Source organism: Hemiscyllium ocellatum, chromosome 14, assembly GCF_020745735.1.
Source record: "Hemiscyllium ocellatum isolate sHemOce1 chromosome 14, sHemOce1.pat.X.cur, whole genome shotgun sequence".
NCBI classification, from domain to species: Eukaryota; Metazoa; Chordata; class Chondrichthyes; order Orectolobiformes; family Hemiscylliidae; genus Hemiscyllium; species Hemiscyllium ocellatum.
Window position 1 is genome coordinate 41,124,396 of NC_083414.1, and position 13,713 is coordinate 41,138,108.

A 13,713-nucleotide genomic window follows, 5' to 3' on the forward strand; every position below is an offset into this window, starting at 1 on the left:
TTTCATCATAGTGCCTACAGTCAGCACTTACTCACCAATAGCCCACTCACTGATGCTTTGTTGCATTCTATGAGGACCACTCAAGGCCCTTAATGCCAAGGCAGCATTTTATTGAATATTGCATCAAAGGGCTCTAGCAAAACTGGAGTCAATGGAAATCAGGGAAAACTCTCCACTGGTTGAAATTCTCTGCAGAAAAAAGAAAGATGGTGGTGTTTTTTAGTGGCAATTGTCTCACTTCCAGGACACCTCTGTAGGAGTTCCTCAGGGGAATGCTGTATGTCTAGTCATTTTCAGCTATTTCATCAATGACCTTATCTCAGTCACAACGTCAGAAATAAGAAGGTTTGCTGATGATTCCACAATGTTTATTTCAATTCGTGACTCTTTACATACCAAAGCTTTCTATGTCAATGTGCAACAAGCCTTGGGCAGTATTGCAGCTTGGACTGAGTAGTGGCAAGGAACTAGCTCCACAAATATCAGGCAATGGCCATCTTCAGCTGTAGAGAATCTGACCATCTCCCCATGTTATTCACTGCTATTATAACTGCTGAATTCACCATATCGCCATCCCGGGGTCACAACTGACCAGAAACGTGACTGACAATCTATATAAATATTGATCACAACAGCAGGCCAGAGGCTGAGAATGTTATGGTGTGTAACTCACATACTGTTAAATGCATCATCTTCTAATCACGCATCTTAAAACAACCTTTATCAATCATGATCCACACTAAAACTTCATTGCATCACCTTATGCCAATTCACTTAACACTGCAGCCTGAAAGTGCACACACATCCAGCTGTTTAGCCATGGGACCTCCATCAGTCAAACACACTCACTGACACCGTTCACTATCTTTTGCAGGACAAATTGCTGTGCAATTAGAGGGAACTGGAGCTAACTAAATGGAACAGGCTTGTTCTGTGCCGTGGCCTGCATCCTGAAAATAGTGTTTGTCTTCTTTAAAGTGGCCACTATTAAGGCTACAGTCAAGATTAGAGTGGTGCTGGAAAAGCACAGCAGGTCAGGCAGCATCCGAGGAGCAGGAAAATCGACGTTTCAGGCAAAATCTCTTCATCAGGAAGGGTTTTTGCCTGAAACGTCAATTTTGCTGCCCCTCAGATGCTGCCTGACCTGCTGTGCTTTTCCAACACCACTCTAATCTTGACTCTGATCTCCAGCAACTGCAGTCCTCACTTTCGCCCATTATTAAGGCTACAGCCTGCAATATGGCCCAACAATAAAACAAAGACAGAATCCTCCATTGCACAGCCAGGAAGGACTATCAAATTTGCCATTTCTCTTTCTCTTCCTCCATCCTCTCCCTGATCTCTGGCCATAGTGATAACCCCAGATAATCCCACTCTGATACTGGAGCTGCAAACCATTGTTATGACTCTTTGTACATCAGCCTTGCCCCACCTTTGGTGCATCACACTTGATCCTCGTCAGCCCTGCCACCCTGGGCCTGCACGACCATCTCAACCTACTACCCATCATCCTCACTCCTCTCTCGACCACCTTCCTGCTGTGTTTGCTACCTTCGACTCTCCCAACCTCACTCTTGATCTTCCCCCAACCACCTTTAGCATTTTTCAGCAGTTCATTAATATTGTCATCCCACTCCCTTCTTCTGTTCCCCAAGACTCTTCTTGGGATCACAATCAATGAATTCCTCCTGACCTCCCTGAACAACAGTCTCCTTAGCACTGGTCCATAAAGGTACCCCATTCAAGAAGAGCTGTTCCTACCTACTTCAAAATCACTGCGAAGATGGCCTCACTAGCTATATGCCACCTTTAATCCAATCGTGAATCTGAAGATGTTTTTCAATTCCTGCCCACTTAACCTGCCACCCATTTGCCTTAATGTGTATTCATGACATGCCAATGCATTAAAATTAGATTTGTAATCCTCTGTAGTGTATTTGTAGTATCCCTACCTGTGGACTGGGAGACTTGGGTTCACGTCCCAATTGCTGAAGAGATGTGAATTACCATCTCTCAATGGGCTGATTAGAAAAAGGTTAAAAATTAAAAATAGATTTCTCCTGCTTGCTGTCAGGAACCATAATCTTTCTATAGTCTGCTACTAATTTGTTTCCTTCCTCACTTGAATCCTCTAATGGGGAAATTGACATACCTCTTGCTCAAATAAATGGCCCTGTTGTCTAATTTTCCACTCCTGGGAGGAGCATTAGATTCCACCCATTATTTTAGCATCACTAAATACATGGTTTATCCATGTACTTACTGTGACAACACAGCTTACATGTGTATGTGGGTTTTCCCCCAGAGTCATCAAACATGCCATCTGTGAGTAGCTCTATATGCCCAGGAACCAGCTTCTATCACATGACTCAAACACAGATGGCACAGCAAGCCACCTCACAATGTAGCCATCTTGACTGCTGCCAGGATACCAGTAGTTGATCCAAATAATTCATAGCCCATACCAGCTGGGTTCTGAAGGACTGGTATTCCTTAAAACCCATCTCAGTGTTCATATGCAACACTCTCAAAGCACCCATTGGATTGCCCGCAATTCTCACAAAACTGCACTAGTAGTGCCTGGTATGTTCTGGAAATGAAATATATTCAACACTGTGAATAGAAAGTTTCACTGACATCCTTCATATAATGGTGGATAGCAAATTGCAAGAAGTTGCAAATATCTTCAGCCTTGAATGAGGAGGCACATCAAAATCCATGATACCTTTACATCCACTGCCAATGCAGCCCTCTCCCTACTCTGAGGTTATAGTGATGGCTGCAGCAGCTGGCAGGATTCATTGAGTACACCCTTAGTTAAGGTTAAAAATCACATAACACCAGCTTATATTCTAACAAGTTTATTTGGACGCATTAGCTTTTGGAGCACTGCTTCAGGTAGTTGTGGAAGTTAATATCATGCTCACAGAATTTATAGCCAAAGGTGTCCAGTGTCATGGAGATGTGATACAGTAAACAATCTTCAAACTTTCATCTTTTATAATGGGATATGCTGGTCTCTGTTCTTTGATATGCAAATCCCAGAACTTCTTTTAAATTACATTCTCAGGATAGCTTAGCTTTTTAAACAATACATGTGAAGTCTGTCTGTGCCCCATTGCTATGTCAGACTGACAAACCCTCTGGATAGTTATATAGAGTTTTACATGGACTCATGCAGTTTTGAGCAAAATAAAATGTAATGTAGTTCTGCAAAAATAAATTCATCCCATAAATTTATATGTGTGTGCATAGAGGAGCGACAGATTGAGTGTGCATGTGAGTGTGTGAATGTGGGTGTGATTGCACGTGATAGTGTCTGTGTGTATATGTGTGTGCGCGCGTGTGTGTGTGTGTGTGTGTGTGTGTGTGTGCGCGTGTGTGTGTGTGTGTGTGGGCGTGTGGGTGTGTGTGTGCGGGTGTGTGTGTGTGTGTGGGGGGTGTGTGTGTGTGGGTGTGGGTGTGTGTGTGCGTGTGCGTGTGTGTGTGGGTGTGTGTGTGTTTGGGTGTGTGTGTGTGGGGGGGTGTGTGTGTGTAAGCTTGATTAAGTGTGACTGTTATGGGGTATGTGTGAGATGTATGGGGTATGTATGTGTATATGTGTTGGTGTGAGTGCGAAGGGTGTATGTGTGTGCATATGAGAGAGACCTTGTATATGAGGGAGGGTCTGCGTGGGGGTGTGGGGGTGTCTGTGTGTGCACACGCGCGCGCAGTGGGGTCACCTGTAGTGTGACATGAACCCAAGGTCCCAGATGAGGCCATTCCCATAGGTACCAAACTTTGCTATCAACTTCTGCTCAATGACTCTGCGTTGTTGCTTGACCCGAAGTCCATCACGGAGGATGGTCACCTGAAGGTTCGAGGTCTTAGTGAAGACACATTTTGACTTGCTGAGGTTCAAGTAGGAGAATTGCTAACTGAACAACTTGGGCAGATATGATGCACACAGACAGTTCTCTCCTCATTCTGGATCAGTGGTGCTGGAAGAGCACAGCAGTTCAGGCAGCATCCAAAGTGCAGCGAAATCGACGTTTTGGGCAAAAGCCCCTCATCAGGATCATCCTCCTCCCTCTTCCAGCAGCTTATTGTGCTCTGTGTCTTTTGATAAGTTTTCCAGTAATGTTCTATTCCAAGAGGAATGTTTAAACTGTTATTGCAAAACATCTTTAGCATCAACCAAATGACTCCAGCTTTAGTAACTCTAAGAAACATTACAAAATGCCAAGTTATTGTACAATCATAGCATAATATTCGTTAAACATCAGTCAGCAATTAACCTGAAGAAGTTGCTGATCCCTTGAAACAACTTGGTGGGTGATGTTGGCAGAGTGTCCACACCTGTTGATGAATATATGTATGTTTAAGAGAAACTGTTAACTCAAGTGTTCATAGAATTCCTACAGCGTGGAAACAGGCCATTCGGCCCATAGCGTCCACACTGACCCTCCGAAGAGTATTCCAGCCAGACCCATCCCCATCCCTGTAACTCTGCATTTCCCATGAGTAATTGACCTAGACTGCACAGTCCTGGGCAATATGGGCAATTTAGCATGGCCAATCCACCTAACCCTCACATCTTTGGACTGTGAGAGGAAGCTTGAGCAAATCATACACAGATACAGGAAGAATATGCAAACTCCACATAGACAGTCACACAAGGTGTTCTTGAACACAGGTCGCTGGCAGCAATTGTGAGGCAGCAATGCTAACCACTTAGTGACTGTGCCACTTGTGAAATGTCGAACTTCAAAGTGTTAATGCTGGTGTCACATCAACATTAGAAGCCGACTGGTGACGTGATCTGCCTACACTGCATACTGCCAGTAGATAATCACTGAGGTAAAGGTAAAGCCACCATCGTCCCAGAGGACCACAGGTCTGCCCTTGCATTCGAGAGAGACAACTGCTGGTGAATTTAATCTGAGGGTCAGTACGCCTCAGGCAAAGGGTGAGGTGTGAAAGTGAGACATTCATAGTAACCCCAGCCAGTAAAGAAACTGAACCTGCACTGCTGACTAGTATACATATGCTAACTCCCTTCAATATAGCATCTGCCTCTGCTCACACTAGAATGTACACCATTTGGACCTCTAAGGCCTCTGTACAACAAACAACAGCTGCTGCGCATTTGAATTTTGTGCATTTGAATTCCAATTCTGTGCCCAAGCAAACAGATGTTATCCTCAGATGTGTGCTAATAAATAAGGAACAGAAAATCTGGACCAGTCTTCAACTGCGAATAGAAGAGCTCAAAAGCCACATTACTTTGCAAAAGGAAAACAAGTCAGGGCTTGTCTTGTAGTTTTACGTGCTTTGTTTCGAGTTGCAGCCGATTAATCCTTTGGGTTTTATCATAGCCCAACATCGAGACACTTAAATTGATTATTTGGTTGCATTGTAGTTTCAGCACAAGAGTTGCAAGTGGCTAGTTACTAAATCTCAAACTTGTTTTTTGTTTATAGTTCCAGAACATCGGTTAAGAAGCAAATGTCCCTTGTCAAAGGTAAGCATGTGGTTTTATACTCTGTTCATTTTATGCGAATTGGCCTTGTTCTAACCACCATAGTATTCATATTCACTTTATGTTTAACCTGCTCAACAAATAATATTCTAAATCCATGTCATCCATGGATTAAACAGCACTAATTGCACTAGGGCCATAAAAAGGTCATAGATTACAATTGAAGCCATTTTATCTGTTTTCTTTGCCTTTTAGTAACTTTAATTGTTTACCTAATTAATTTATGTTCATAAAATAGAGAATATATTCTGAAATCCAACGTATCAAATTAAAAGTCATCTTTGATTGTGTTACATAAATTAATGTCTTGAGGATACGACAAAGCATTCTTTTTAATTCAGAGAATGCCAGTGAAGAAATATTCTGTGATTATTCAGTTGTAGAACTAAACATGGCAATGTTCAGCAACTGTACCTTCCAGCAACAAGAATATAAAACAGAAAGGGACAGGTCTACACAGTCTTTGACATTGAACTAAAAAAATTGCATGTGAACTAAAATAGAGGAAATATTTCTAAAAATGTACAGCCTTGAGGCATGGTTCTGATATTTTGAAACAAACAAAAATAATAACGGACAGCCTGCTGTTTGCGTACTGTGTTCGTGCCTTTTCCGAGTCTATTCAATTAGGTTATAGTTTAATATGAGTCGTGTAATAGCAAGGAAGTGCCCCAGTTTTGATTCAATGTGAAGAAAGCCTTTGCCATCTCTCATCTTCTCCAGTTCTGATGAAAGGTGATCACTTTGAAATATGAACTCTGCTTTTCACTACAGCTGCTGCCTGACATGTTGAGTGTTTCCACTTTTTAAATTACACATTTCCAGCAACCACGACATCTCCCTATTGTTGAAGAAATAAATAGTCACAGTAAATAGAAAGCATTTCTTAAATGTTATTGAATTTTTAAATCGATGGAGATGGAAATTCTTTGATGAGTTATACATTCTTCCTGCCGAGTGTTATTCAGTCAGTGAAAAGTAAGAAGTTTTGATGATGTACACTGCACTGCAAAGCTTCCTTTAAAATGCTGGTTTTTTTATTTTTAAAGAGTTAAGTATTTACATTTTTAACATTAAGAGTAGGTGGTATGGAGCATTGTCTCAAATCATAGTACATGAAAGCACTGCACAACGACAGTTATTGCACTCCTGCTCCTCTGACACTACAAAACCATAAGAAAGAAAGCATTTTGTAGTCTGTTTTTGAATGGTCACCAACAGTTGCTTTCAACTTGTTGTTTGAAATGCATGAGATCAGTTCAACTATGTGGAGTTCTATTCAAATGAAGCATTGGGGTTCTCCAAACCCTATTCTCATAGTCAAGTATCCTTATGATTGCATGGAGTGAATGGACTCTGCAGCTATTTAAGGTTCCATCTAAGTAAATAAGGCTCCCATCCCTTATCTCCCTGGTCTGATATTAAACTTAAGATGCCTGATGTTCAGATTCAAAGCCGACAGCTGTGTATTCAATTTCTTTCCCAAGAAAGCTAACAGCAGATCCAAGAATGCAGCATAGCTGGGAAGATCTATTAACTTGATTGGATATGCCGCAGAACCTCGTGAAGGTAGTGATACAATCACAACATACACCGAGAAACTGGAAAGATGCTAAATATATCCTGTAGGACACTGTGTGGTAAAAATGATAGCACCAAAGATGGACAGTGACCCCATAGCATCAATCCAAGAACAAGTAATAATTTGAGTAAAGCTAAGAGTTATGTAACATTATACACATTGTAAGGGCTTATAAAAATCATCGTACAAGAATCCGTTTGAAAACATTTGGACAAATTATTCACTATCCAAACCTTTAATACTATGGTACTCCCAGTCTATGTTTGGAAAATTAAAATCCCCTATCATTACAACTTAATTATTCTTACACATATCTGACATCTCTCTACATATTTTTCATCAATTTCCATCTGATTATTGGGGAGCTATTAATACAAATCCATCGAGGTGATCATTTCTTTGTTATTTCTGATTTCAAACCATTCACTTTCACTGTACAATTTATCAGAAATATTTTCTCTAGATACAGCAGTAATATTTTCCTTACTCAAAAATTTCACTCCCCTCTGATCTTGCCTTCCATTCTATCCTTCCTATAGCATCTAAAACCTGGAACATTGGGCTGCCAGTCCTGTTGATCCCTTCGCCAAGTTTCTGTAATAGCTATTATGTCCCAATCTTTTAGTAGGATAAACTATTGGCTTCTTTCTGTCTGGTTTACTCCTTTTATTATTTCCAGCACATTTATGTCATTACAAGAATCATATTTACTTTCCTGCTTTTGTTTCCCATGGACTACCAACTATAAGAAGTTTACTAGAACTATTAGAAAAAAGTTACACTTACCAAAATAGGTGATAACTTCTCAAAGTTATATAATAAAGGATATTGCATCATTCTCAATAGAAACATGTTCAGTAACTTACTACAAATAATGATTTTTTGAAAGACATAAACATACTAATTAGTGTCCTTTTAATTATTTGCAGTGCTCAGGAATTGCACAGATTTGGAGAAATCTGTTGCAACAATAGCGGTAATATTTAATAATCATGCAGGTCCTGATGGAAAACTCAGTAAAGCTCAGGCAAAAGACTTACTTTTGGCCCAGTTTCAGAGTTTCATTAAGGTAAGAATTTATATGAAGATGGTTCCACTCATTATATTAAACACAAAAAAGATCTATGATCATTAGATTATCTAATTCAATAACAGCCGAAAGAGTTTACTCATAGACATAAAGATCCAGCTCAACATGGTATTCTGTTAAAATAATCATGACTTGATATTCAGACGGCGTATTCAAGGAAGGAGCGAAGCTGGACAATTTGAAGAAAAACGCTCTTCTCAATTTATTCAGTTACTTTTCTGTGTAGCCCTGAGTGTAACTATGAGACTTAACTGTATGTCCATACAGGATTTACCAGAGATTGATACTTATGTTATAAGCCTGCTGTAGCATTTGGGAGCGCCATGAATAAGGTGTATATTGTCAGTGGTTCTGCCCCTTTTGGAAAACGATCCCCTCTTTCTTTTGGCATCTGTGTGCAAAAATATTCATGTTGAAAGATGTGGTCGGTATGTCTGGGACAGGGAGATATGCAGGACATAGCAAGACAATACATTAGGATAGCCGAGTATTAGGGACCCTACAGGTCTGTACCCTGTACCTTGCATGGTTCTGTTTGTAATGTCTTTGCCCTCTAAAGGGCCTCACATCAGTTGGTCTTGTAACCCCTAACATTACAGGTTGAGATACTTACCCCGCCCTCTTTAGGTGTACTCATGATCTCTTTCTGTAGCCTCCATTCCAATTGATAGGTTCCTAAGGCTCCTTCCAACTGTCGCGGCCTCCCTTGAATTTTCGCCATCCTTGTTTCCTCTAATTGCTCTGGCAGACTGACCATGATCCCCACTCCTCTTCAGCTATCTAACTGGATGGAAATGCCCTGAAATCTGACTGACGGCGTATAGCCCAAAATGCAATAACTCTACTCCTGGACTAGCCAGTTTGGAGCCACAAGACTTATCGTGACCTACTGCTTGGACTGTGGGGGCACCCACTCACTGACTGAGAACACTACAATTGGACATCTGACTGTGGCTAAACCTGTAGACTGGTACCAGAGGCTGCCCATGATTTACTGTCCCAAAACCTTTAACTGATTGGTGCCTCCATAGATCTGAGCAGAGGATTGTTTCCCTAAGTCTGAGACATGGCTGCCTTCCCAGTTCACATGCAGTGCATTGCTACGTAAGTTCCTGGCGCATGGTGCAGATGTGAGGTTGATGTAGCACATTGGCACACAGCAAAGTGATGTCTCACTGACTGGGACCACTGAGCAGTGAGGCCAGCTGCCTGGGTGTCTGGCTATGCTAACAGGCAGTGCAAGGCATTGCACAGATACGGTGACATTCCAGGTTGCCACAAAGTGAGCCACCACTAAGGGAAGTGGCGAGCTGGCCTGAAATGCAGTCTGGTCCAATCTATGAACTGAGTGTCTGTCCCAGTGCACAAAGTGTCCCTGCAGCAGCTGTTCAATGCAAGTTACAGTACACCTGGGATAAGCACCTCACTTCCAAAGCATGTTTTAAGTGGATCACAGAAGTTCCCTGAGGACCCGGGAGGTTTTGAAATTATTGTATGCAGGTATCCATGGACAAGGGGATGTGCAGTTGGTGCCTTTGGGTCATTTGAGGCTGTTTTTGGCAGCAGCAAATTAACGTCACCAGGTACCTGCTCAGACTGCCATGTCCAAATTCTCAGTCTCTAGTGTGATCACAGTGGGTTTTGGGATAGGAAGATGCCTAATAATGAGATGAAATGTGCAGTCAATAAGGTCAAAACAAGAAATAGGGAAACATGGTGGCTCAGTGGCTAGCACTGCTGCCTCACAGTGCCAAGGACATGAGATCAGTTCCAGCTTCAGTTGACTGTGTAGAGTTTGCGCATTCTCCCTGCTACTGTGTGGTGCCCCAGTTTCCTCTCACAGTCCAAAGATGTGCAGGTTAGGTGGATTGGCTGTGGTAAATTGCCCATAAATTTCAAGGATACGTAGGCTGGGTGGATTAGCAATGGGGAATCCAGTGTTACAGGGATGAGTAGTTCTGAGTGCTCTTCAGAGAGTCAGTATTGGCTTGATAGGCTGGATGGCCTGCTTTCACACTGCAGGGATTCTAAATAATCTTCCTCAATAGGCACCTCATCACTCCCTTTTGAGAATCTCACTATTACATTTGGAACTTAGTTAAAAGATGCCACAGTTTAGTCTTGGCTTTGAGATAAGCCTCATTGGACTTTTCATGCAAGGCTGCCATAATTTTCCCTCTTGCCTGTGTCATTCAGGCTATAAGGTTCTGCCTACCATGTTGTTTTATATGTATACGATCACTAAATAACTCAAAAGTGTTATAGTCACAAAGTGAATGGTTTCAGAATGGAATAACAAATAAATCATACAAACAATAAGAACTTCCCTGTTAACATGTAAAAACTGTAACTGAAGATTATTTTCTATCAGTAATTCTACTGTCATATTTCATATATCAACATTTTCTGTAAGATGCATGTACTTATATCTGAGGTCTTTGCATATATCTGATTTGAATCTCTCTTAAAATAAAATGGATCTTAAACTATTTTGACATCTAGAATATTAAAGCTTTATGTTTAAAAACTGAATATATTTGTTTTAGAAGCTGCAAGTTAGAATGAGTTACTCCGATACTGAGGTTCACTTCATCTATTTAGTTTTATCCTGAGTTTCAGATATGGTCTCAGCTTGCAATGAGCTCAAGTCTCAGTGTCTTCTAAAATGCTGAATGTCATTCTAATTATTGTTAGGTGTCACTTCGAAAATAGACCAAAGTTCAACAATTAGTGTAGTTCTAGTCTACAATTATGTTGGGAACAACTATTGCCCACATTCGCAATTTATTCAAAAGCTCTTCAAAGCAATTAAAGGATTCAAAATCAAGAATGAATCCAATTATAATTTTTTCAAGCATTTTGTTAAAACCTCAGGGGAAATCAGATTATTATCCATATCACTGGTGGTACAGTTAATTGCATTTATTTTGCAGCCACATAATTGAAAACAATTCAAACAAGAAATAATTGATTGGTCTCTTTAAAATTAAAAAAAAATCATGGTCATGATGTAATTCTTCCAAACATTAAAGTTAATGTTGTGAAGTTTTGTTTTCAATAATCCAAAATGCCTTCTTCCATTCTTCTTTAGAACATAAAGCAAAATAATGATATTTGCTGGCTCCTGCAATCCCAGCTTCAGCACTCAATTCAATACAAACTTACAATGCAACAACAATTTTTCAAATGCACAAAAGCCAGGAATCTGTATGTAAGAAAAATATTTCCGACCTTGAAGAACAAGAATAGATTTGAAATATTTTTCTTCTTACAGATGTGTCCAATAACAATATTAAACAATATTAAAAATAATCAACTTGTGTAGAAATACCAAAAAGTAATTAAAGTTTAAATTAAACTGTACAAGAATGTTTCATGAACTTGTCTTCAGATCACTATGTTCCAAAGCTAAATGAAATAGGCTGGCATATTCATGAGCATAGACCTTTATCAAAGCAAATGCAGTGTAGTCGACGGGACAATTCAGTGCTTTAATGCATAGAACAGAGACTTTCAGCACAGGTTATTACTTGCTTAGTGAGGAAGTTGTGTGATTGTTCATCTCAGCGTCTAATATTCTGACACTATTGCATATTGTTTTTGTACAACACCACCACAAAATTGTACACTGTAACTATGAAATGGCCCTGACAATCACAAATTGAAATGCCTTTACATGGATTACATAACATTTTCCCTGAGGCCCTTAAGATGTGGTGAAAAAAAAGATTTGCAAGGCTGTTCCAGGGTTGGAGGATCTGAGCTACAGGGAGAGGCTGAACAGACTGGGGCTGTTTTTCCTGGAGTGTCGGAGGCTGAGGGGTGACCTTACAGAGGTTTACAAAATTACGAGGGTCATGGATAGGATAATTAGACAAAGTCTTTTCCCTGGGGTCGGGGAGTCCAGACTACAGGGCATAGGTTTAGGGTGAGGGGGGAAAGATATAAAAGAGACCTAAGGGGCAACTTTTTCACACAGAGGGTGGTACGTGTATGGAATAAGCTGCCAGAGGATGTGGTGGAGGCTGGTACAATTGCAACATTTAAGAGGCATTTGGATGGGTATATGAATAGGAAGGGTTTGGAGGGATATGGGCCGGGTGCTGGCAGGTGGGACTCGATTGGGTTAGGATATCTAGTCGGCATGGACGGGTTGGACCAAAGGGTCTGTTTCCATGCTGTACATCTCTATGACTCTATGAATCTAAGTAGATGAAAACTAATACAATTCTTATGATATGTTATAAATTGCACTAAAAAAGGTTTTTAAAAATGTGATGACAACACCTGGGCAACAAATTCAAATAAAATGAAGTTATTTTTAATTATAACTCTTACTTTCCTCAAAAGTGTTTACCAATTCTGTGCTAAAATGTATTTTGTTGCTACTTTGTGGAGAAGTCTTCAGCAGTATTTTTATTTCGGATTTCCAGCATCTGCAATATTTTGCAATTGACATTGTTCTATTTCTGTTCAACCTTAAAATCTAAGTAAGGGGTTAGCCATTGACCATTTCCAATGTTCTGCATGATACAGATGAAATCAAAACCCATTCTGCTAACATTTGCCATACCAAGAGATGGACATTCATAATTTGATCTGAAGCTGATAGTAGGATACCATTTGGAGGTGAAATGGTAACCAAATGAAAGAAGGAAAAGTCTTCTTGATTACTAGACCAAGAGTGATATTTGTAGGAACAACAACTGCATATCCTTCTGAAATGCAAAATGCAACATTCTGTGAAATGAAGCATTTAAAAAGTCACATTGCAAAAAAGTCCACATATTTATAAATTATCTGATTCTATTATTTTCCAGGGACAAGAGCTGAAGCCAAAATACAAAGAAATTATTTCTGACCTTGATGAAGATAAGGACAAAAAAATAGACTTTGAAGATTTTATGATAATATTGACAAGCCTGACAATAATGTCAAATATTATGTATGAGCTACAATGTCTGACAATGAAAAAATAATAAAACATTAGTTTAAACAATTCACTTGTAATTCAAGATGATATTTTATTACAAAATGGATGTTTGGTAGCTGTGTAGTGCAGAACCATCCTCAGAATTATAAGGCTTGATGATGATGATGAATGTAACATAAATGTAAGATTATTTGATGATGTGTTGTCGGCTGCTGATTTTTAAAAATTAAAATATCCAATTGGATATGTCAAAATATGTGTCGTTGGGAGAATTCACAAGATTACCAACTTAAAGGGAAACCAACAATTATATTGGAGAAGAGGACAATGGTGATTTGTTTGTACAGTGATTGATTGAAGCTTTGACCTGGAAAATGTACCAGTTAATGATGACTTAACGACAAAGCTTTGTTCAAATTTAAAACCAAGCAATTTAGATTGTTTGGTCAAGGCATTGCCCTGGGAAATAAACTAACAAATGGCCATCTCCTATTTTGTTGCATTGAAACAGAGTTTCTTTTCCAAATGATTTTTTTTCATAAATTATGCATAAGTACGATAAGTCCAAAAACAGTTCAGTGTAGACT

General features: G+C 39.9%; 1 protein-coding gene across 1 annotated transcript; it reads left to right on the forward strand.

The window, feature by feature from the left end:
* Positions 1 to 5,415: 5,415 nt before the first annotated feature.
* On the forward strand, positions 5,416 to 13,172 carry LOC132822133 (sentan-like). The gene is made up of 3 exons (XM_060835195.1): positions 5,416 to 5,503; positions 8,033 to 8,172; positions 13,014 to 13,172. The coding sequence occupies exons 1-3, from the start codon at positions 5,488 to 5,490 to the stop codon at positions 13,170 to 13,172; spliced, it is 315 nt and encodes a 104-aa protein (XP_060691178.1). The 5' UTR covers positions 5,416 to 5,487.
* The last annotated feature ends 541 nt before the right edge of the window (positions 13,173 to 13,713 follow it).